General features: G+C 42.9%; 1 protein-coding gene and 1 long non-coding RNA gene across 5 annotated transcripts in view; one reads left to right on the top strand and one right to left on the bottom strand.

Moving 5' to 3' along the window:
* Positions 1-1,570: 1,570 nt before the first annotated feature.
* Positions 1,571-22,228, bottom strand: part of SEC24D (SEC24 homolog D, COPII coat complex component) — a 115,131-nt gene continuing 94,473 nt past the window's right edge. For all 3 annotated transcript variants that reach the window (XM_061421164.1, XM_061421166.1, XM_061421165.1), the window contains exons 14-23: positions 22,006-22,122; positions 21,116-21,286; positions 19,709-19,805; positions 19,439-19,584; positions 17,266-17,404; positions 16,385-16,503; positions 11,164-11,343; positions 9,011-9,202; positions 6,798-6,887; positions 1,571-2,401 (exon numbers count right to left, since the gene is read on the bottom strand). In XM_061421164.1, coding sequence (XP_061277148.1) covers positions 2,261-2,401; positions 6,798-6,887; positions 9,011-9,202; positions 11,164-11,343; positions 16,385-16,503; positions 17,266-17,404; positions 19,439-19,584; positions 19,709-19,805; positions 21,116-21,286; positions 22,006-22,122 — 1,392 coding nt within the window. In that variant the 3' untranslated portion in view covers positions 1,571-2,260. The remainder of the gene's footprint in view (positions 2,402-6,797; positions 6,888-9,010; positions 9,203-11,163; positions 11,344-16,384; positions 16,504-17,265; positions 17,405-19,438; positions 19,585-19,708; positions 19,806-21,115; positions 21,287-22,005; positions 22,123-22,228) is intronic.
* On the top strand, positions 2,362-11,002 carry LOC133249995 (uncharacterized). 2 transcript variants are annotated; one of them, XR_009737204.1, is made up of 3 exons: positions 2,362-5,442; positions 6,269-8,381; positions 10,791-11,002. It is a non-coding gene; the product is annotated as an uncharacterized LOC133249995 (long non-coding RNA). The 2 variants fall into 2 exon arrangements; XR_009737203.1 differs by lacking the exon at positions 10,791-11,002 and having other exon boundaries at positions 2,364-5,442; positions 6,269-6,383; positions 8,189-9,019.

Raw genomic sequence — 22,228 nt, 5'->3', positions numbered from 1 at the left:
ATACCTCTCTTGGCAGTCTTGATTCCAGCTTGTGATTCATCCAGCCTGGCATTTCACATGATGTACAAACTCCAGGAAATGGTGAAGGACAGGGAGGCCAGGTGTGCTGCAGTCCATGGGGTCGCAGAGAGTCAGACATGACTGGGCGACTGAACAACAACTCTGTATAGAAGTTAAATAAACCGGGTGACAGTATACAGCCTTGACATACTCTTTCCCCAATTTTGAACCAGTCTGTTGTTCCATGTCCAGTTCTAACTTTTGCTTCTTGACCTTCATACAGGTTTCTCAGGAGATAAGTAAGGTGGTCTGGTGTTGCCATCTCTTTTAAGAATTTTCTACAGTTCATTGTGATCCACAGAGTCAAAGGCTTTAGTGTAATGAAGGAAGCAGAAATTGATGTTTTTCTGGAATTCCCTTGCTTTCTCCATGATCCAACGAATGTTGGCATCTTGATCTCTGGTTCCCCTGTTTCTTTGAAACCCAGCTTGTATTATATACATCTGGGAGTTCTTGGTTCACATGCTGCTGAGGGATTTTGAGCATAACTTCACTAGCATGTGAAATGAGTACAACTCTGTGGTAGTTTGAGCATTCTTTGGCACTGCCTTTCTTTGGGATTGGAATGAAAACTGACCTTTTCCAGTCCTGTGGCCACTGCTGAGTTTTCCAAATTTGCTGACATATTGAGTGCAGCACTTTAACAACATCATCTCCTAAGATTTTAAATAGCTCAACTGGAATTCCATCACCTCCACTAGCTTTGTTCATACTAATGATTCCTAAGGCCCACTTGACTTCACACTCTCCGATGTCTGAGATGTAATCACAGATGAAATCCTTAGCCATTTCAAGCTTGTTTCTTCATCTGTGAATGGGGCTAATTAGATTATGGTTACTGTGAGGAATGAAGGTGGAGATGTTCACAGAGCAGCCAGTGCAGTTCTTGGAACACTGTATGTATTCAGTGTACTTTAGCTCTTATTAATTACTCACATCACTGACATCAGAGTTGAGCAGGAGAGAGAAAGACAGATACCTGTGTCACATCACTCAAAGCTACTCTCCTAGGTTTATGTATATTCATTAATAATGGTCCTGTTTTTATTTATTTTGCTCACCAAGACTCATTGGAGAACTGTTAAATTGCCTTTCTTGAGTACACTGTCTGACATTATTTATTTACCTGATTCTTCCCAACTCACCCCCAAAACTTATTTTTTTAGTGATCCATCCATCCAACTTTTTCCAAGACACTTTAACTACCACTCTTATTTCTTTTCAGTTCAGTTCAGTTGCTCAGTCATGTCCGACTCTTTGCGACCCCATGAATCACAGCACGCCGGGCCTCCCTGTCCATCACCAACTCCCAGAGTTCACTTAGACTCACGTCCATCGAGTCAGTGATGCCATCCAGCCATCTCATCCTCTGTTGTCCCCTTTTCCTCCTGCCCCCAATCCCTCCCAGCATCAGAGTCTTTTCCAATGAGTCAACTCTTCGCATGAGGTAGCCAAAGTACTGGAGTTTCTTTTAAAACCTCAAAATACCTAATGAATTCTACCTGGTAGGTAAGAGCATATGAAGTGATTTATTGATACTGGTTAAGATCCATTATATACAGGTAGAAACCATCAAAATTGTACAGGGAATGATGAAGAATATTGATAAAGACAGTTTTACAGACAAAATAACAACTGGAAAATAGTCTTAACATACACAACATGTAATTATGAAAAAAACGTAGAACACAAATTGTTCCACAAAATAGATTCCAAGGCTATTTAAAAGTCTGCTATGCAAACCTTAAGTTGAAAAATGTTCAATGGGGTTATATTGTTTTTAAAAAATTAAGTATAATGTAAAAATTAAGTTTTTTTATCCCTTACTGTAAATGGGAGAGGAACTGAGACAACTTTTTACCCCAAATCTATACATTTTGAAAAATAATTTATATGTCTAGCACAAAGAAAGAAAATTGAGAATGTTTACAATTCTGTAAACTATGCCTTTCATGAAATGCAAACTGCATCATTTTTTTAAATTGTGCAATCAGAAATAGACTGTTCCCTTTAAGGTACAATTGTACCTCAACTGGCTTTATACCTGAGCACCAAAGCTGAAGTTCTAAAATGCCATCTTGGAAAGCTATTCTGAAAATGAGCAAGAAATCAAAACTAGACTGTTACTATCCAGAGAATTAGGCACCAAGAAGGAGAGTGTCTCCTTAGAAAGGCAGTATTAACAATAGAGAAGATTCTGTTAATTAAGCAGCTGACAGATCTCCTTGTGAACACAACAAAGGAAATCCACGTAGGATGATCCTCCATAAAGTCCTTTGTCTTCTACCAGGAACTGTCGGAAAACCATTTCTGGCTGTTCTCGCTGCTTGACTATCGTCAGCTAGGAAGAAAACAACAAGGCACCTGGTTATAAACATTTCCTGAATATGGCTCAATTCTGCATGCTTCAGTTCCACCAGAATTACATGTCTGTTGTCTATGAGGCCTTGGAGGAGGATAGGAAAGTGCCTGTTACCCAGAGTGGAGAGAGGCATTGAGTACAAAGCCACAAAAATCAAGACATGTAAGTGGCAACAATGAAACACAAGCAGAATGCTGGAAATGGCTTCACAATGGCAGTGACTCGCTGAACCTTAAAGGACAGGGTAGGATTTCCTTAAGGATGTAGATTTCCTTAAGGATGTGGGAGTATGGTGTTAGCATTCTACTGGGGAACCACGTGCCAAATACACAGTCCTGGATGGCAGGTAAATTAGCACACACTTCTAGAAATCCATGGGAGGTGACGCGTTTGGGTTTTTGTAGGAAATGTGATTCAATGAAGCTGATGAAGAACAACTGGCTATGGTGCATAGCATTCCCTAGGGGGATGAGGGAAACTAGACAGGGAGCAGCTGGAAGCATCTAAGGTGGGAGACAGTCAAGACCTGAATGAGGCAGTGTAGCTGCAAAGGAGACAGATGGAAAAGATAATGTTCTTAAACTACTGAAATCTTAAAATATTCAAAATAATTTTACATCGATTACATGTGGAAATGGTAATATTCTGGATAAGTTAAAACCTTCTCAAAATTGTAGTTTTTCATTTTAATTGTGGCTGCTACAAAGTATAGAATTAATGTGCAGCTTGCATTATTGGACAGTGCTGCTCTAGAGGGAGAGACCCATGGGGAGGAAACCCAGAAAAAGGTAGTTTGTCATGAATTCTCTTAGCTCTTCTGTTGACCCACTTACTCACTTGTATTTCAAGAAGTTAAAGCAAATGATCAGAAAGGTGAGAATTTGATATCTGTTGAGCTGTGTGTGTGGTTAGTGCAGAGAGATGTGCAAAATACTGTCTCCATCTACCACCCATATAATTAAGAAGAACCAGGGCATCATCTCACTTCCTTTTGCCTGGTGAAACCACCCAAAGTGCCTGCAGCTACCAGCTTCACACCCGCTACACCAAGGAAGGCACATTCCACATCGGCTGGGTGCAGCTACTGTTTCGGGCTGGCTAATTAATTCCACATGGATAACGGACACACGTGACGTCTTGGCTGGTCCGTGCCAGGCCCTGGGAGCTGACACTGCAACAGCAGTGTGCAGGGTCATATTCCATCTGATGAGGGCAAAGAAACTAGCCCCGCCCATGGGAACATCGCCAAGGAGTTGAAAGTGTGCATCCTGGTGAGCCTGAAACCAAGGCAATTTTCTCAAAAAGAGAAATTTACACAAGTAAATTGTCTTCTCCACCTTTCCTCAGGTGCCGCTAGGACTCTACCATTGTCTGCTATGGGCAACACCAATGTGGGTCTGGCCTCAGTGAGACAGCTCAGGCTGAGACTGGGCAGAATAAAAACACCATGGAGGGAAGGATTTGAGGCCCTAATTTCCTTAGAATTAACTTTTCTATGGAAATTAATGGAAGTTCATATTGCTCATCTGGGGGTACTGCCATTCATTTATTTAGTTTTTGGTTTAAATGTAGTGGTCACTGTTAAAACCTTCTCTGATGTGTGCATCTGGCCATGATCTGAAGTAGGAAATAGAAGAGGGGATGAATTTCAACCTTGGAAGAAACTCATCTTTAAGGTAAAGGAATATCCTGCTCTGGCATTTGAGTCTCTACAAAGCTGGATCACCCAGCACTTGGTGGAAAGTCTCAGGGAACTGCCTTTATAGAAGTGGTGGATATGGCGTCTTGACACGCTGGTAGTCTTCTCATGGATGCACCACCCACGTCAGAGGAGAGAGTATATTGGGAGGGACTGGGAATCTGTGTGTTATTCCCCTCAGTGTTTCCACAGGGAGGGACGCAGCTCTGTGGGGTGGGGTGGAGAGGGGAGAGGACTATAAAATGGTCACTGCTGGTCTCCCCCGCAGGTTCCTGTGTGCCCTCTCCGTGGAAGGATTGGTTAATCCAACTGGTCTAAATGGGATATTCTCTGGGCCATGTTACCAGTGCTTACAGAATTATTGTACTTCAAAATGTATTTTCTTCTCTCACATTGCCTGTTTCACAGGGCACAGATAAATGACGGCAGTGATCAGGACGGCCCAAAAGGAGTATGCTGAATGAGAGAGCGCCGTGGGTATAACTTAGGAAAACGCAACTCGTCCTAAGGGGCAGATGAATGAAGAGAAGCCAAAGGAAAAAGGTCATTGAGAAAGAATCAGGAGAGTATGATGTCTTGAAAGCGGACAGAAGAGAAACACTGAGGAATGTAGTAGTACTCAGTCTTGTAAAGGGGTTGAGAATAACACGTCTTTAGCAGTTTGGCAGTTCAGGGAAAACGAGCTGGGAAGAAGGAAATTACAAGCAGTTATTAACATTTCAGGAAGCATGGTGGTAAAATGCCTGCTATGTCTCTAGCATTCAGTACAAAATTTGTGGGATAAAAAGGAAAACGGAGCAGCATCTTGGAGAAGCAGCAGCTTCAAAGAAGGAAGATGTGACAACAGCTTGTAAACTGGAAAGGAGCCAGTGGGGAGGGAGTATTCTAGGAAACACAAGAGGAAGAAGAGATACTTTGGAGCCTGGAGAACCATGAAGCAGGGCAGGACTAGAATTTCAGTAAAGCATTTGATTTAGGTAATCTGAGAATACACTGTGATGGAAATCTTTTTTTTTAATTCTCCCACAAATGTAAGACTGTGCTGACAGTGAGCTCTAAGAGGGCTGATTCTCTGAAAAACTAACTAGCATAATCGAGAAGGCAGCAATGCCTTCTGGTTTGATTTTGCTATCCTTGACCCTTTTCTCCTCCTAGTCAATCTGGACTCTTTCAAAGATATAAAGACTCTTTAAATGTGTTTCCATTTCCTTTGTGTGATCCATTTTCAAAGGTTGGAGAAGAAGATGTAAAACCAAGTGCATGGACTGAACAGCCAGGCCAGGCCCGTGTCTGTTGTGACCTAGCTGTGCACCCTGACCAGGTGAGTGCACTCCTTTTCACGTCTGCTAAGCAGCAACGGCTGCTGAGAGCCTGTGGGGGACCAGGCATCATCTCCTGGATTCCTTCAGCTCTCACATTTCTGGATTTTAGATTTTCAAATTCTTTGAAACCCTGAGAATGTCAAGGATTTTTTCAAACAGAGATACATTTCCAAGTAGCACATAAAAAAAATCATTTAAGCTAAAATTAGTATTAATATTATATAACTTCTTATATTTTATTTACATATCATATTTGGCAACTACCTCAGATATTTTAATAACCAAAGCTGACATGACCTTGATAAGCAGGTCATGGAGCAGAGGGGAGGAAAGTGCTTTTTTTTTTCCTGGAAGAAGGGGTTACTGAGCACAGGGGTGATCGCCACGTTTAGTCTGGCTCCTTCTCTGCATTTGGGGCCAGCTGTGGAGATGCAGCCACTAGGACAAAGGTGGATCATCCTTGCTGTGCATGCTGAACACTAGTTCTGGTCAATCTGTGTGTCATACGACCCTAAGATTTCATCACATGTCTCAAGGGTGTTCAGAGTGTTGTGTGAAGAACATGTTTAGTTTGAGCCTTCTCTGCCATCTCTAGGTCCTGCCCTAAAACCGAACCCAAGTAGTGATGTAAAAACAGTTCTGGAAAGTTTTGTTTACCCAGATGTCCTAGAGATTATAAAGCTCTTTATTCAACTTTCCAAAAGTTCTACTAAAGTTGACGTTTGCGTGCACGAGTATCTATCATGGTAAAGAACACTGATATAAACTGACATAATATTTATGTTTCGGGGGAACAATAGCCCCACAATGCCCTGGTTCTTGTAGAGGCCCGCCTGCAGCTGAGTGTCCTGCACCTCTGCAGGAGGTCGTACGGAAGTAGACCACCGTCATCTGTACACTCCAGGCAATTCTACTATTGAGCTTGAAAAGGAAGACAGGGGTGAGTACTTGGCACTTAGCAATAAGGCATAATTTTCCTGACCTAACAGACATTTTAAAGTCTTTTACTCACACTCAAAAAAAGCTTGGAAAGACTAGGATAACAAAATTTTTCAGAGATAATAAATCAAAAGCTGTAAAAGTCAAATTTAACAAATGCTTTTATACTTCTTTAATTTTAAGCACTGAAGGAAAAGTCATTTCAAAGACTTAATAATATCAATTGTTTCTAAGTTAATACTTAGTAAGATAATCCATAGTTAATGCATGGTGATAGTTATTTTTGTATGTGTGTGGTTGACAGGTAGGTAGGTATACTCAGAGATTGTGAGTTTTCTATCAGAAATCATGTTCTAAAAATATAGGACATGCATTGGAAATCAAAACATTTGAAAGAAGAAAATCTCATTCTTACCTTCATTGAATATGGCCGCTTTTGTTGGATAATACCCATTATCATTCTGAGTGTTTGTGAGTATGGATTTCCCAACTCAGGCAATAATGTCTAAATTTAAGGAAAATAAAGTTTAAGTTTCAGTACAACTTATAACATTTAGATAGAAGCAGAATGAGATTATTAGAATGTTAAAGTTAAAAAACATCCTTCCATGCTGTTGGCTTAGTTCATCTACCTAAAAACCAAAAATGTGAAATAAAAATGCATTAAAAATGATTCATACTTATCAGCATAATTTGACACAAACAGTATACGATTTTTGCAAAGAATGTCAACTCACCATGATATTAATTTCTTTGCAAGATGGATATTTCAAGGCTGTGTTATGAGAGACCGATATACCTCATTCCTTCAGTGGATCAGCGGCAGGATCCTAAGGCATTACCCCACGTGGAAAATGCCATCCAAATACCACTGTTCCAAAATTCAAACAAACCACCAAATGCTGACTTCTCAGAGGGACTGTGGCCTCTCAGATTTCCCTGAAATCTGGGTAATGGTATATAAAAGATAGCACCTACTGCATGTGGCCCTCAGGGGACATGAGAGATCTGAACTTAGATTTCTTTCATTAAGACAGTAAATGTTAATGCTTACTTCTAAGCAAGGAGCTAAGACAACATCTGTGAGTTAGTTACTGGAAAAGTGAACTGGAACATTTTACCAAAAAGTCACACATCCCAGGAAAAGATCATAGCCAATATTTTTCACAGGAGTTGTTAAAAAAAAAAAAATGGCAGGAAATTCATTATTTATATTCACATTCCACACTCTCTATGTATTCTCTTGACATTTAAGACTATTTTTTAATTTTTATTTAAAAAACAAACATAAAATAAGTATACTTTATGTATATGTCTAAAAGTGCCAACTGCCTCTAAAAAGAAAGCAGTATTTGTTTTTTTGTCTTACTTTTTGAAGAAGGTTGAGAAGAAATATGGAGACATAAGCACAAACCTAGCAATCTATTGCTTTGTGGTGGACAGACTTTGGCTACTCCATATCTATATTCAACAAATATGCATTAACATTTATATATGAAATTTAAATGTAATGTGAAATTTAATATTTAATATATGACATAAAAGGAGGCTTCCTTAAATTTTATATAAACATTCTTCATGCTCATAGTTCTTTGCCCACTGAACTTTAATTTTTAAGAAATTGCATTTCTAATCATTCTTAATTTCAACCACATGCAAACATCTTACTATTTCTAAATCTTCATCTTAAAACTAACCTCTTAATGGATACCTTTAACTTCTTTAAAAATATATTTTTACATTCATAATAGATATGCAGCTCTCTAAACTGACCACGCATCTATTTAACCTGAAATTTTCATCCAGACTTCTTCTCCAGATGCTATGTGTCTACCTTCATACCAGAAATTAAAGCCTTAAGCCATCTGCCAAAACATGAGTGAGGACTCAGGGAACAAATTCTCTGCTGCATTCTGCATCTGAATTCATAGGGAATCCAGTCAAGCAGAGGAAGACAACCATCACAGCAGTGGGGTTTACACGATGGTCTGCAAATAAGGTATGTAGTCAGTGTGATTCTCAGAGTATGCTAGGAAAACCAGCAATTATAGTTTAAGAAGAACATCATTTGTGTTCATTCCACATCAAATCTAAAATCTCTTTTGAAATAAATGAAACAGAAGGGCACATAATTTGTTTTTGTGGGGTGGTCATATCTGTAGCTAAATGTGTATGACAGCCTCTACATCCTTGTGAATATGTAGTTCAGCACCAGGGACAAGCCCAGAGCCTAAGACCAAACTCACTTCCCACCTCTGCCACTTACTACTGAAAGAACTTGTCTCTACGCCTCACTGGAGATGTCTAGAAAATGTTGATACTAGTATCTGTCTCACCGATTTGTTACAAGAATTAAATGAAATAGTGTGTTTAAAGTATTTGGAGCACAGTGATTAACAAATAGAAAATGCTCTGGTACTGTCAGCAGTCTCTATTAAAGTCATATAATTTGGTTGTCGGATAATACTTTATACAACTTTATGCTAGCTAATTGTTATTCATTAAAACATGAAATTCTCTTATATAGAACTACAGACCTTATTGTTTTCTCTATAATACATGGTTGCATATGAACAAAAAGCATTTAAGAATTTATTACTGCAAAGCAAAGAAAAAAAATATACCTACCATATCTGTGTTGACATGTGCAAGAGATGGCACGTTAAAGATTCCTTGAATCAGTTCTGGTGGGCTGCTTACTCCCAACCATAAGAACATGTTTAGACCATTGGCCAAGAGGAAGATTCCTTCTTCTGAAAGACGGGTCTCAGAGCAGCGAATAGCAGCAGGTAACGTGGTGCTCTTGACATCCAAGGTGTGCTGCGAGGCAGAGGCGAGAGTCAGAAGGCCCTCCTGCTCCCTCCTTCCTCTCCTACCCTTTCCCCCTCCTCCCTCCCAGCTCACTTCAATGAGTCCTTGCTCTGCGCCAGGCATTCTAGTCATTAGAAAGTTATCCCCACCTTGTATAGCTAACCATGTTTTGGAGGGAAGAAAGGACAGCAGATAACCTAAGTATATAGAAATTTAAAAGGTGTTAAGTGCTGTGAAGCAGGGCAGTGGGATAGAGCACACTGGTGGTGTTAGTTTTAAACAGGGGAGTCAGAGGTTTGCTAAGAAGGTAACATCTGAGCCGGGGGCCGTGGGCATTCCAGATGGGGGGCATCAGGTGTGGAGGGCCTGAGGCGCAGGACTGTCTCGGACGTTCAGGGCTAAGAGAGGAGCCCAGTGTAGCTAGAGTAGAGAGAGAGAGAAATAAGATGAGTCAGACAGAAAGCAGGGTGGGGCCCAGGCGGGAAGCAGGTCGGCTTCTCCTGAAGTGGGAAATCCTGAGGTGTTCTGAGGGGCGGAGGGCCATGAACCGACAGTTATTTGAACAGCGTTACTCTTAACTTCCGTGCCAAAAAGTGACAGGTGCCAGCAAGCAGGTTTGTTAGGAGAGGCGACTCTGCTGGGAGTCTGGGTGGTGACAGTGGGCGTGGAAAGAGTGCTGACGGATGAGATGTGGTGGGTGAGGAAGAAGAGAGCCAAAGGGTGAGCGTGGGCCTTTGGTCCTGAGGAACCGGAAGGAGAGAGGGTGACAGACGCAGGGGGGTAAGACTGCAGGAGAGGAGGCCCAGCGTGCTCGGGGGCGGTGCCCGTCACAGCCCACGGAGATGGGCCCTAGGGGCTCCAGCGCCAACGCTGCGGAGCTCAGGGCAGTGCCTGCTGCAGACGGGAGCTAGAGCGTTGGCATAGACTGTGGCTGCTGGCCTGACGCAGGTCAGACCCTCGCAGGGCTGTGTGCGCAGACAGCAGAAGGGTCCCGGGGCCTGAGCCCTGGGCGCCCACACGGGGAAAGCAGAGTAAACCAGCAAAGGCGGCAGCGGGAGAGGCCGGGGAAGCGGGAGAGCAACCCGGGAAGCAGGTGAAGAGGGCGCTCTACAGGGAGAGACTGTCAGCTGCCGAGCTCACAGCAGAGGACTGCGAGCAGCCCACGGGGTTTATTGACATGTTGGCCACCGCGACCTCCGTGGGTCTTAGTGAGACGTCATGTCCGTGTTCCCCAGGGTCCTAGCTTCTCTGGCAGAGTCCAGTTTTATCCGAAAATCAATTATTTGAACGTACGTTAACTCTTCCTAATTGCACTACTACTGAGAGCCTGGGCGTGAGTTTTGATCCAGGAGTCAGAAACCACCCCTCGCTGCCCCAGCTCTGACCCCTCAGCTATAACCTGCTAGGTCTCGCGGGGAAGGAGCCAAGGCACGTCAGGGCTGTCTTCAGTAAAGAAGCAGAGTACATCACCAGGTAAATTCCATGAGGGCGCCTGCACAAGGCTCATCAGAGCCATTCTGATTAAACGTGGTGACTCTCAGACAATTAATACACTGTCTAAAAACAAATATATGTGTGCTTATCAACGTCCATACAGATACAGCAGTTGCCTTTCATGCCATAGTAGATTTCTTCAACTGAAGCTGGGCTTCCTGACCGTTCAGTCTGCCTAATCCATCAAAGAGGACCTGTCTGGGCATGAGGGCAGAGACGCAGTCACCCGACAGCTCCGTGAGCTGGAGCGCCCAGCCCCGAGCCCGTCTCAGGCCTGCGCTGCTCGTGACACCGAAGTTTCTGGTTAAGAACAAACGATGAGGAAGTGAAGTCTCTCAGTAGTGTCAGACTCTTTGCGACCCCGTGGACGGTAGCCTACCAGGCTCCTCCCAAGAAAAAAAAAAAAAAAGAACAAACGATGATTCTCTCCCAGGCGTCTCTAGGAAATGCGCCACCACAGCGCGCTTCCTACTTACTATGGGCAGAAGCTGTGGGTAAAAGAAGAGCTGTGAGTCGACCACGCCCATGGTCATGACCAGTTGCCTCTGGTAGGCCCGCTCGTCTGTGGAGATCTCGGGTCTGCCGAGCAGCACGCAGTTCTTCAACAAGCAGTTCATGTACACCGGCAGGACTTTCATGGAATCCGGCAAAATCAGCTGGAAGAGAGAGACACTGGTTTCAGACGCTTGTGCTCTTTGCTGAGAATCAAGGCCCACTGCACTTTACCTGTAAAAGAGAAACAAGATTTGCTCTCTGAGGTTGCAGAGAGGAAGAAACGATAAGCCACGTGCAGCACCTAGAGCAGGGAAAGCAGCACAGGGCAGGTTTTCAGAGAGCGGCAGGCGGCTGTCATGCTCTCCAGGGCCCTGGCAGCTTGGCACAGCGTTCCTCAGCACAGCTCACCGTGGGGCATGTGGTCCCCGCCATGCCTCTTACCAGCTGTATGCCTCGCGAAAACTCCTTATCCTCTCGTTTCCTCCATTTTCTCTTCTAAAATAATAGCACCTCTACTTCACGATCCTGGGGTGGTTAGGAGGATTAAATTGTTTCTGATTTGTGCAGTACTTATAGTAATGCCCAGCACACAGTGTCATACACACGTTTATTAAATGAAATGAAATGTATAAGTTATTTCCTAATCTGTATTACCAGCTTCTTTCTACCTCTTGAGCAAGAACAGCATTTCCAACTACCCCCTCAATCTCTCTTCTTCTGTGCTCTTCCTCAAGCTTAGACTCACAGTCACAGACTCATCAGACACTGAAGGAGGACTGTGTCACAGGTTCTATCAAAGCCTCAAGGCCTCTGCAGAGGAATGAGCCATAGTCCACATGCAGATGCCTAATGTGCACTGGGGATGATATGCATACAGACAGATAAACCATAATAAGGAAATTCAAATTACAGTGCCGTTCAATATATATATAGATATTAAAACAGGAAATATTTTGTGAATTTATTAGGTATGTCACTAAATGATAACAGGAAAAAATCAAACTCCTACAATTCCACAAACATGTTTTTCCTCTTATGTTTCCTGTTTTAGATACTACAGCTACTAGATGAACCCTGATTTCACTTTTTCTTTACCTTCAATTAGAACACAAATTCTCTCCATTCCTTTATAATCCACCTTTATAACCTTTAAAATCAACCTGTACCTTCTTCCTCTCCACCCTCTCTTTGGCTTATGTGAGCTCATTCTGACTTCATTCTAACTGCCTCCAAGTACATACCATAATGCTCCAAATAGTAACACAATTCTAGAAACATGAGTAAAAAAATTACAAATAATTTGCCTGTGTGTTTAACCTTACCAACACAGTTTTACAAATATGGCTAAGAATCAAGAGAGACTGTCATTTCTTCCATTTATAGTAGGTCAATGAACAAAATATCCAAAAGAAAAGCATATACAGTAGATAATCTGCAAATATAAATATCTGGTCTATAAATTCATGATTTTTTTTTAGCTTTCTATTTTAATATTAAAAAAGTATTCCCTTAACAGAATACACGCTGAAAGGAAAATTTCCCTTAGGGCTCTGTTATTAATAGGATTTATTCCTCAAATCCCTTTATCATCGCTTCTCATGATCTTCTAAGTAAGGAATATGTAAGACAGAACTTTCTAACTGGTTAAGGAAAATATATTTTAGAACAATTCTACTTTGCAGTTTGTTTTTCCTCTCAATTTTTATCTCCTTTCAAAAAAACCAAAGACAGATAAACGCATGTTTCCTCATATGAGGAAATGCTCTTAGAATTTCTTCTCTAGCATAAATTTTTTTTTAATTGAGAAATAATGTTTAACATTATATTAGTTTCAGGTATATAACATAATAATTGATACTTGTATATACTGTGAAATGATCACAATTCTAGTTAACATCATCACCATACAAAGTTACAGAGTTTCCCTGTGATGAGAACTTTTTAATATTTACTCTTGGCAACTTTCAAACATGCATTAACTAGAGCAGCTATGCTGTACATCATATCTCCATTACTTCCTTATTTTATAACTGGAAGTTTGTACCTTTTGAGCCCCTTCGCCCATTTTGCCCACCCTCCACATCTCCCTGCAGCCACCAGTCTCTTCTCAGTATCTGAGCTAGGTTTTTGTCTTTTAGATTCCCCATACAAGTGAGACCATATGGTATTTATCTTTCTTTGACTTACTTCACTTATTTAGCATAAAGTATTTTTATTTGACAGCATTTGGTACTGGAATATGCTTTCAGCCAAAGAAATTTAGGATTTAAAAAAAGAAAAATTACGATCCAAGGATACAGGACACAAACCATGGTCACTGGAGCCAAGTGGCCCCAGGGCTATTTCTGGGCTAATTACCAGTTAGGGATCTTACCTGTTATGGATTAAAAATGTTCTTAGATCCCCATAGAGAAGCATGTATATACAGTTTTTAAATATTATCTTGCAAGTCACTGGCTGTTTCTCATTAATCAGGTCATATTAAGACAGTTTAGAAATCTGTTGCCCTAAATACCACAAAGAGTTGAGCTTGGCCCATGATGACTCTTTCAGGACTAAAAAGTCTGATTAGAGGAGACTACAGAGGGCAGGAGGAGCAGAACAGAGAATGAAAGTAAGAAGGAAATTTTGTGATGAAGAAAATTGAGTTAGAGTGAAAGAAAACAGACAATGTTTTTGAGGTAGGGAAGGAAATGTGGTAACGGATCAGTACTTAAAACCTTTCCTTGCCTCCCTGATCTTCTCCATAAATAGTGAAATTACTCTCGGGAAGAAAAGGTGTGAGTGAGGAGGGAGTGCAAATTCATATGAGTCCAGTTTGAATTTGGAGAATTCTCTGCTTTGGGTTTTGAAGTAACAGATGTGGTAATAGAAAAAAAAAAAAAACTATTACTTTCCAGTTAAGGTGATGCGACTTACCTCCTGAAGTCAGTGTACTCCCATATGATGTAATATATTTACGTTTGGGACAGTGAGTTGCTATATTTAATAAAAAAGGAAGCTACATTGCTTATGTAAGGTTAAAAAATTGTTTTAATGTTGTTTTAAATTATATGTCTTAACCCAGCATCTATCCTATGACTTGCAGAATGGGTGCCTCCTTAAATTTTGCACCTTAAGCTCCTCTTTTGCATCAACCTTGTGCTGGCCCTGGCAATTCAGTAAAAGCGTTATCTCCTGAGGTTCAGTTCATATAATGCAAGTACACAGCTCCTTAACAGTCTTGCTTGGACCAAGGAAACTTTGAGCTCTGTAGTATTGAATAAAACAGAATTCCTTTACAAATTTCACCATGGAAATAATTTCTTGCAAGTGAACTATGGAAAGACTACCAAATTTGAAGTTATAATCTCTGAGAAAAACCTCAAGTCTAGCCATTCTGTTAAATAATGGTGTATTTTTAATATATCATTGTTACTAACAGTATTATCATCTCTACATTTTCCCTACTCCCTGATGGGTAAAGGTACAGCTGAAATGTGCTAATGGAGAAAGAAAAATCTCCAGAAGAACAGGAATAATCTTTATCTACTTTTTTCAGAAACAGACTGGCATCAGAATGCTGTCACTCCAGAAATAAACTGTGCAAACAGATGATCTAGTAGTAAAGGCAAAGCTTATAACTTTAAACCAGAAGGAACCGACCAGTTTCATTTCTTCCCTAAGCAGGCAACAGATTTGTTTTTAATGTAAGGTTTTTTGAATCCAATTGTTGTAGCAAATAAACTTCCTTAGAGCTCACTAACTGTACCTGTTCTTCTTCAGCAAGTCCTCCTGACGTGTGAGACACTCCAGACACAGAGCAATGTTGCCAGAGCTCCAAAACAGTGAGACTGGGGGGTGCAGTGGTCCTGACTGGCCTGTACCCAGGAGCTCCTGGGGGGCTCTGTGTAGGATGTTCCGAAACGGGACTGACGCTGAGTTTATTGAAGAGGCAAACCCTCTGAGTAACAAAGAGGGCGGACTCACACAGATCTAAGAGTTGCCTCTGTGATTATCAGCAGGAGATGAAAGAATGGATGGCTACTTTAATCCCTCTGGACAGCAAAGGGATTTCTGTAAAAAGTCCAAACTAATAACAGTCTTTTAATTTCCTGCATTACCCAGATTATGAATTTGGCCCCAGATGTATCTCTACTATTGTTGCTGCTGAAGGGTTGCTTTAGGTGGGGTTTCAGGTGTCACTGTGGACAAGAATTAACCAGAAAGTCTCCCACCTGTTGCTGTCTTCTTTGATTCTGGGTTCAGATGTTCAATACACAGCTATGAAAAATGGCATCTAGCTATGATGGGAAAGATTATGAAAAAGAGAACAGATGCAAAAATAAGTGTGGGCCTGAGGTTCTGCCTTTTTTTTTTTTTGTCTTTTGTTTTCATGAGTCAGATTTATTTAAAAGATCTTCTAAAATTTCAAGTTATTAGCCAGTTTTTTTCAAAACTCTTCATACCTATTATTAATTTTTTGTTTTTTTGGCTGTGAGCATGGGGGTCTTAGTTCCCAACCAGGGATCAAACCTGTGCCCCCTGCAGTGAAAGCACAGAGTCCTAACCACTGGACTGCCAGGGAATTCCCTATTATTAACTATTAAATACAAAGAACTTCAGAATTTATAAGTTTTGTGTTTATAAACTATAGATAAGTCATTTCTGCCATTAGCTTGTGTCAACTTTGATTGTTAATATATCCAAAAAGTATTTAAGCTTCCCCATTTCACAATGTAATACTCGTCATCTATATGCAAAAGAAAACCTGATTTATACTGACATTTCTTACATATAATATTCTTTTGTTTTACGTAATGTAGTGACTGTCAGCCACTAAGTTTTTTTTAATGTTGGCTGTAAAAATACCATGGGCTTCCCTGGTAGCTCAGCTGATAAAGAATCCACCTTCAATGCAGGAGAGACCTGGGTTTGATTCTTGGGTTGGGAGCATCCCCTGGAAAAGGGAACGGCTGCCCAGTCCGATATTTTTGCCTGGAGAATCCCATGGACAGAGGAACCTGGTGGGCTACAGTCCATGGGGCTGCAGAGTCTGACATACCTGAGCGACTTTCACACATAAAAATACCGTGGTCCCCCAGTGGCACCCCCAGTGTTCTCGGCTGCAGCTCACCAGACAGCATCTCAGTGCCCAGACGACAGCAGCCTTGGCAGCAGAGCGCAGCATAAGCAGGTCCCTGAAGACAGCGGGTGACTTACCTGGCTGGCTGCAGAGGGACTAGCACAGTTCTTCCGGTAACAGGCCAACATGTGGGCAGTCTGGTTAACCAGAATTTCCCGAATGACCTTCAAGGGTTGGTGAAGAACGGCTTTAAAAGCTGTTTGCACAAAACAATGAAAAGGGCATAAAAGGTTTAGCTCAGAAAGGAATCCCTCCAAATGTAATCAAAGAACAAATTGCTATTATCTTCAGACCGCTCAGCCAGGAATAACAGCATTTTAAAATGTTAAGGTCATTGGGTAAGGCTCTCCTCTTGAGTAAGTACGATGGTTTAGCCAAGGGAAAACAGTAGCCTACCTATAACAAAAGGCAGGAAATCGGTCCAGCTTCGTCCTCAGAAGATTAGAAACAGGACTCTACTCATAGAGAAAAGCAAGACCAGTTCACCATCTCTGATGTTCTGAACTCCTATGGGCTGGACTGCTCTTCCAAAGTTCAGTGTAGAATTTCAGCTGGGGTTTGGGACAAGGAGGGGAGGAGCAGCCAGGAAACTCCACCTCGGGCCCCTACCACTTCCTAATTATCTCGGTAAGGCTAATCCAGTTCAGTCTCATGTGAGGGACCCTATTCTTCCATTATCTCCATGTGCCTCAGGACACACTGGCACACCATCATGAGCCTCAGGATCACCTTCCTCAATTTCAACTCTGTTGCCCTGGGAAGGACTCAGTGTTCTTATTTGTCTAGACTTAGAAATGCTGACTCTTATTCTTCACCCTCAGCTTTTATAAATTCCGAGTTTACCCACCAGAAGGCTACACCATCCCAAGACCTATTAGCTACTAACTTGGTTTAACCCACAAGGCTGCCTGAACCACTAGGCAAGGTACTCTGCACCCCAGGATTAGCAGAGAGTTACCTGACTTGGCAAAAAAGTTGATGAGGGCATCTGTCTCGCAGCTCTTATACAGATCCGCCAACTGGGAGCTGCAGTTCAAGCCCAGGTTGTGAATCCGAAGTCGTCTCTGACCGCTGACAGTTGTGTAGAGCACGGCACACTGCAGAGGCAACGTGTTTGCAGGTTAGCACGTCCACCCAAGCTAGCCTGGTCTTACTTACATGCACAGGACAGCGTACACAGCTCCAAGACCTCTAAACCCCCCAACAGGCTTTTCCTATTATTGCTAAAGACTAAACCTCTTGAGGGGGTCGCAAGGAGTCAGACATGACTGAGCGACTGAACTGACTGACTGAAACCTCTTGAGAAACCTGTATGCAGGTCAGAAAGCAACAGTTAGAACTGGACATGGAACAACAGACTGGTTCCAAATAGGAAAAGGAGTACTTCAAGGCTGTATATTGTCACCCTGCTTATTTAACTTACATGCAGAGTACATCATGAGAAACGCTGGACTGGAAGAAACACAAGCTGGAATCAAGATTGCCGGGAGAAATATCAATAACCTCAGATATGCAGATGACACCACCCTTATGGCAGAAAGTGAAGAGGAACTAAAAAGCCTCTTGATGAAAGTGAAAGAGGAGACTGAAAAAGTTGGCTTAAAGCTCAACATTCAGAAAACGAAGATCATGGCATCTGGTCCCATCACTTCATGGCAAATAGATGGGGAAACAGTGGAAACAGTGTCAGACTTTATTTTTCTGGGCTCCAAAATCACTGCAGATGGTAACTGCAGCCATGAAATTACCAGACACTTACTCCTTGGAAGAAAACTTACGACCAACCTAGATAGCATATTCAAAAGCAGAGACATTACTTTGCCAACAAAGGTCCATCTAGTCAAGGCTATGGTTTTTGCAGTGGTCATGTATGGATGTGAGAGTTGGACTGTGAAGAAAGCTGAGCGCCAAAGAATTGATGCTTTTGAACTGTGGTGTTGGAGAAGACTCTTGAGAGTCCCTTGGACTGCAAGGAGATCCAACCAGTCCATTCTGAGGAGATCAGCCCTGGGATTTCTTTGGAGGGACTGATGCTGAAGCTGAAACTCCAGTACTTTGGCCACCTCATGCGAAGAGTTGACTCACTGGAAAAGACTCTGATGCTGGAAGGGATTGGGGGCAGGAGGAGAAGGGGACGACAGAGGATGAGATGGCTGGATGGCATCACTGACTCAATGGACGTGAGTCTGAGTGAACTCCGGGAGTTGGAGGGTGATGGACAGGGAGGCCTGGCGTGCTGCGATTCATGGGGTCGCAAAGAGTCAGACACGACTGAGCGACTGAACTGAACTGAACTGAAACAACACATAAGGGAGGAATGATGGCCAGCGATACACTGGGTGTCCATGCAGCATTTCGCTGGTTTAAACTTAGGTTTTAATGGGGCTGTTCACATGCAAATACCTGCTTGCATTTCCACAACGAGGCTACACTTCCTAGCTTGGATTTTATTGCCAGGGATTCAGGTCCAGAAATAATACCTCCACATTATCATAGTCCTACTCCAGGCTCACTTCACCCAAAAAGAAACAGCTAGCTCTGGTGACAGGTTTTATACTAATGATAAACGTACACATTTTGGTAATGCGAACAAGTAACCATTTCCCCATTTCTGTGATTTTAAAGTACACATTAGTTACTAGAGTTCTTCCTCAATTTGATGTCAACCTCTCCCTTCTTTGAGAGTGATACTGTTGTCTGAAAACTGACCATTAGAATTTCTCCTGTTTTATGTCAAAGTCTCCATGGCTTCTAGTTAATCCTACTTGCTACAAAGCCATGTCCTGTGGACACTTGCTTCTGATATGATGACCCGCCTTGGCACGGTGTCCAGCGCATGGCAGGGGTGCAGCAAACCCAGGGGGCTGGGGACCAATGCCTGTCATCTGACCTCAAGTCTGCGAGGTCTCATGCAAAGACTCCATAGACATCATTAGTTGAGAGAAACTGCACAGGAACCAGGGTGTGCAGAATAAACCACAGAGCGCTCCAATCTAGTGGCTTCCACCTTCGGAGAAACGGAGCTGGACTTCCTTATGGAGAGACTGACACAGCTGATGGTCTTGGGAGTCTCCCCAATGATCACTGTCAGTAACAAACTAAGCAAAAGACAGGAGTCCGTTCTGAGTCACCTGAATCAAGGCTCCAGTGTCTTCACTGAGCTTGTCATCATGCTTGAACTCCACGGTCACGGCCTTGTCACAGTCGATGGCTGCCATCTCTACGTCAGTGGTGTTGTTCATATAAATGCCCCCAAAGAAGTCAGTGGCTCTGAAACCTGAGGAAAAACAGAAGTTTTGTTTCTCCTAATTTTACTGTCATTTTCTTTGTTGGCCTGTTGTTAGTTTCAAGAGGAAGCAATTATACATCAGAGACCTGAAAAACAGTATAAATGGAAGTACCTGTGCTGGTGCGAACCCGCATAATAGCATCAAATCCTATTTTCTTCTCAATATCATTTCTGAGGTCATTCAAAAACTGTTGGCTGTCCAAGTGCATCTAAAAAATAAAGGACGATCATGTCCACCAGATGGCAGTAAAATACTGAAAACAATTCTTTAAAAAAAAAAAAATTGATTAAAACCTCGTTTATCCAGAAATCTTAAGGTTCTGAAAGCCCTTTCAATGTTATTTCATTTGTAATCTTTGATCTTATCAAATCCCTTAGCTAGTTTACAAAATAAGTACGTAGCTATGCAATTAAAAATAATTGCATTCATCAAAATAAAGATGATGAACATCTGTCACATTTGTTTGGGGATCACTCGTTCCCACTCCATGTTTCCATGTGGAGGTATACACGTCAGAGGCGCCTCCTCACCCCTTCTCAGGTGAGGGCAGGTGACGTCTGAGTTTGGGACAAGGAGCCGGAGGTCAGAGCTCAGCCTCTTCGGCAGCCTCTGGGTGGGGCGGTGGGGGCGGGCAGCCTGCAGGAGGCACGCATTGCCTGGCCCTCAATATTGGAGCTCGCAAGGGCCAGGGTCCACAGGAGACGCTTCTGTCTGCGCCCACCCTGTGCCTGGTGGTGTCTGTCTCACCACCAGAGATAGACACCACCAGATAGACACCATGGAGGGGAAAGGCGTAGCAAGCAAGTCCCACAGACCTGGGTCCCTTCCAGTGCTGACATTCTGATCACTTCTTGACTCAGTTCAGGCTTGGAAGAGGGGGTATAATGAACTGACCCCTTCAAACCATAACAATTTAAAACAAAACATGGTCACTTTAAAAAACAATCTTAAATATACGGAATATAAAGTTTTATACAACATATAAACATTTTATAGAAAATATTATTTCCCTCCAACAAGGAAGCTACATTGATATTCAAACCTGAGGCTGAATTGAGCTCAGTCTGTTGCCATACCTTAGGAAGCAGGAAAGCAAATTTTTTTCTGTAATTTTTTTAAAAATTTCTTTTTGATTGAAGGATAATTGCTTTACAGTATTGTGTTGGTTTCTACCGCACAGCAACGTGAATCAGCCGTAAGTATGCTTACATCCCCTCCATCCTAAGCCTGCATCCCACCCCGTCTAGGTCGTCGCAGAGCCCCGGGCTGAGCTCCCTGGCTGCACCTGAGGTCCCCGCTGGCTAGTGTTTGACACACGGTCGCGGGTGTGTCAAATGCCAGTGCTACGCTCCCATTTCGTCCCGCCCTCTCCTTCCCAGGAAAGCAATTCTTAACCACCGGTCCATCCTTTTCCATCGGCTCCAGAGTTCACATTTGTCGGTTGCCCACAAGGGGGCGCAGCTCTCTTAAGTTCCGAGAGGCAGGAGGAAACCCAGGGAACAGACAGCGGTCATTTACCTGGAAGCTGTTGTATTTGTAGAGCGTCCCCCCCGTGAGCTGAGGCACGAGCCCCAGGGAGGCCACGTCCACGTACTGACTGGGGAAGAGGAAGAGGGTCACGCAGCAGCCGTGAGCCACGCAGTCTTTGGCCAGAGAGTCGTAGATGTTGGTCTGAGGCTGGAAAAGTATCTGAAGAAAAGGACGCACAGAGGGGGAATGAAACCCACGGAACGTTTCTGTTGTTAGTTTCTACTGCGTTCTCCGGGCTGAGGAAGCAAGCTGTGGTGTTCCCCAGCGTAGCGGCTGTGAGTCGAGCGCCTCGTGTGCCAGGCGTGTGCCACGTGAAGTGCACGCATGTGCGTGGTGTCATCTGACCCCCTGATGACTCCAGGGACGCTGACGCCGCTGCCCTCCCTGCACAGGCCGAGATGAGGCGACCTGTCTGGGGTCCCATGGCCCCGGCTGGACGCCTGCCTCACGGCTCACCCTGCCCCCTGACTGGGTCCCAGGGCAACACCTCAGAGGATTTGAGCAAAGCGTATTCTGAGCCCCAGGCACCTCAGGACTGCCGTCCTAGGGGGCTGTCCATCACTTTCACCCTCTACCTGACCTTTCTCCATTTTCCCCATTTCTCCCATCCCCGTAACAGTCTTACCAACCAGTGTCTTACACGGGTTATACATGAAGCAGCTTGAGATTTTATCTTAATGTAGGTCAGATATCACTTTCCCTAGGAATATACAGTTTCCTAAATTATTTATAATTCACAATCTTCCTTACAATGTACAGTACCCTGGATTTATACATTTAACTTTGCCCCCTTTCCTACACAAATCACACATGCCCTCTCTCTCTATTCTCTTGTAAGAACTGACATGACATTTCAAAGGGCAGCTGTTTACAAATACCTTTTCTTTGTCTGTATTAATCATTTTTTTGTCATCTCTGTTTTTGAGCTTCCCTGGTGCTTCTGCAGTTGGCAAAGAGGAATGGAAGATGAACAGCTTCCCAGGACAGTCTGCTGCCTTAAAAGAAAAAAGAAAAAAAAAAGACTTCGGTGGGAAAGTTTTATTGTAAGGGACTCAGAAAAATAAAATGTAAGTCCTTTCTATGAGCCGAGCACTGTATACA

Source organism: Bos javanicus, chromosome 6 (genome assembly GCF_032452875.1).
Source record: "Bos javanicus breed banteng chromosome 6, ARS-OSU_banteng_1.0, whole genome shotgun sequence".
NCBI lineage: Eukaryota > Metazoa > Chordata > Mammalia > Artiodactyla > Bovidae > Bos > Bos javanicus.
Note: the sequence above shows the minus strand (reverse complement) of the source record. Positions and strands in the feature narration are given on the sequence as shown.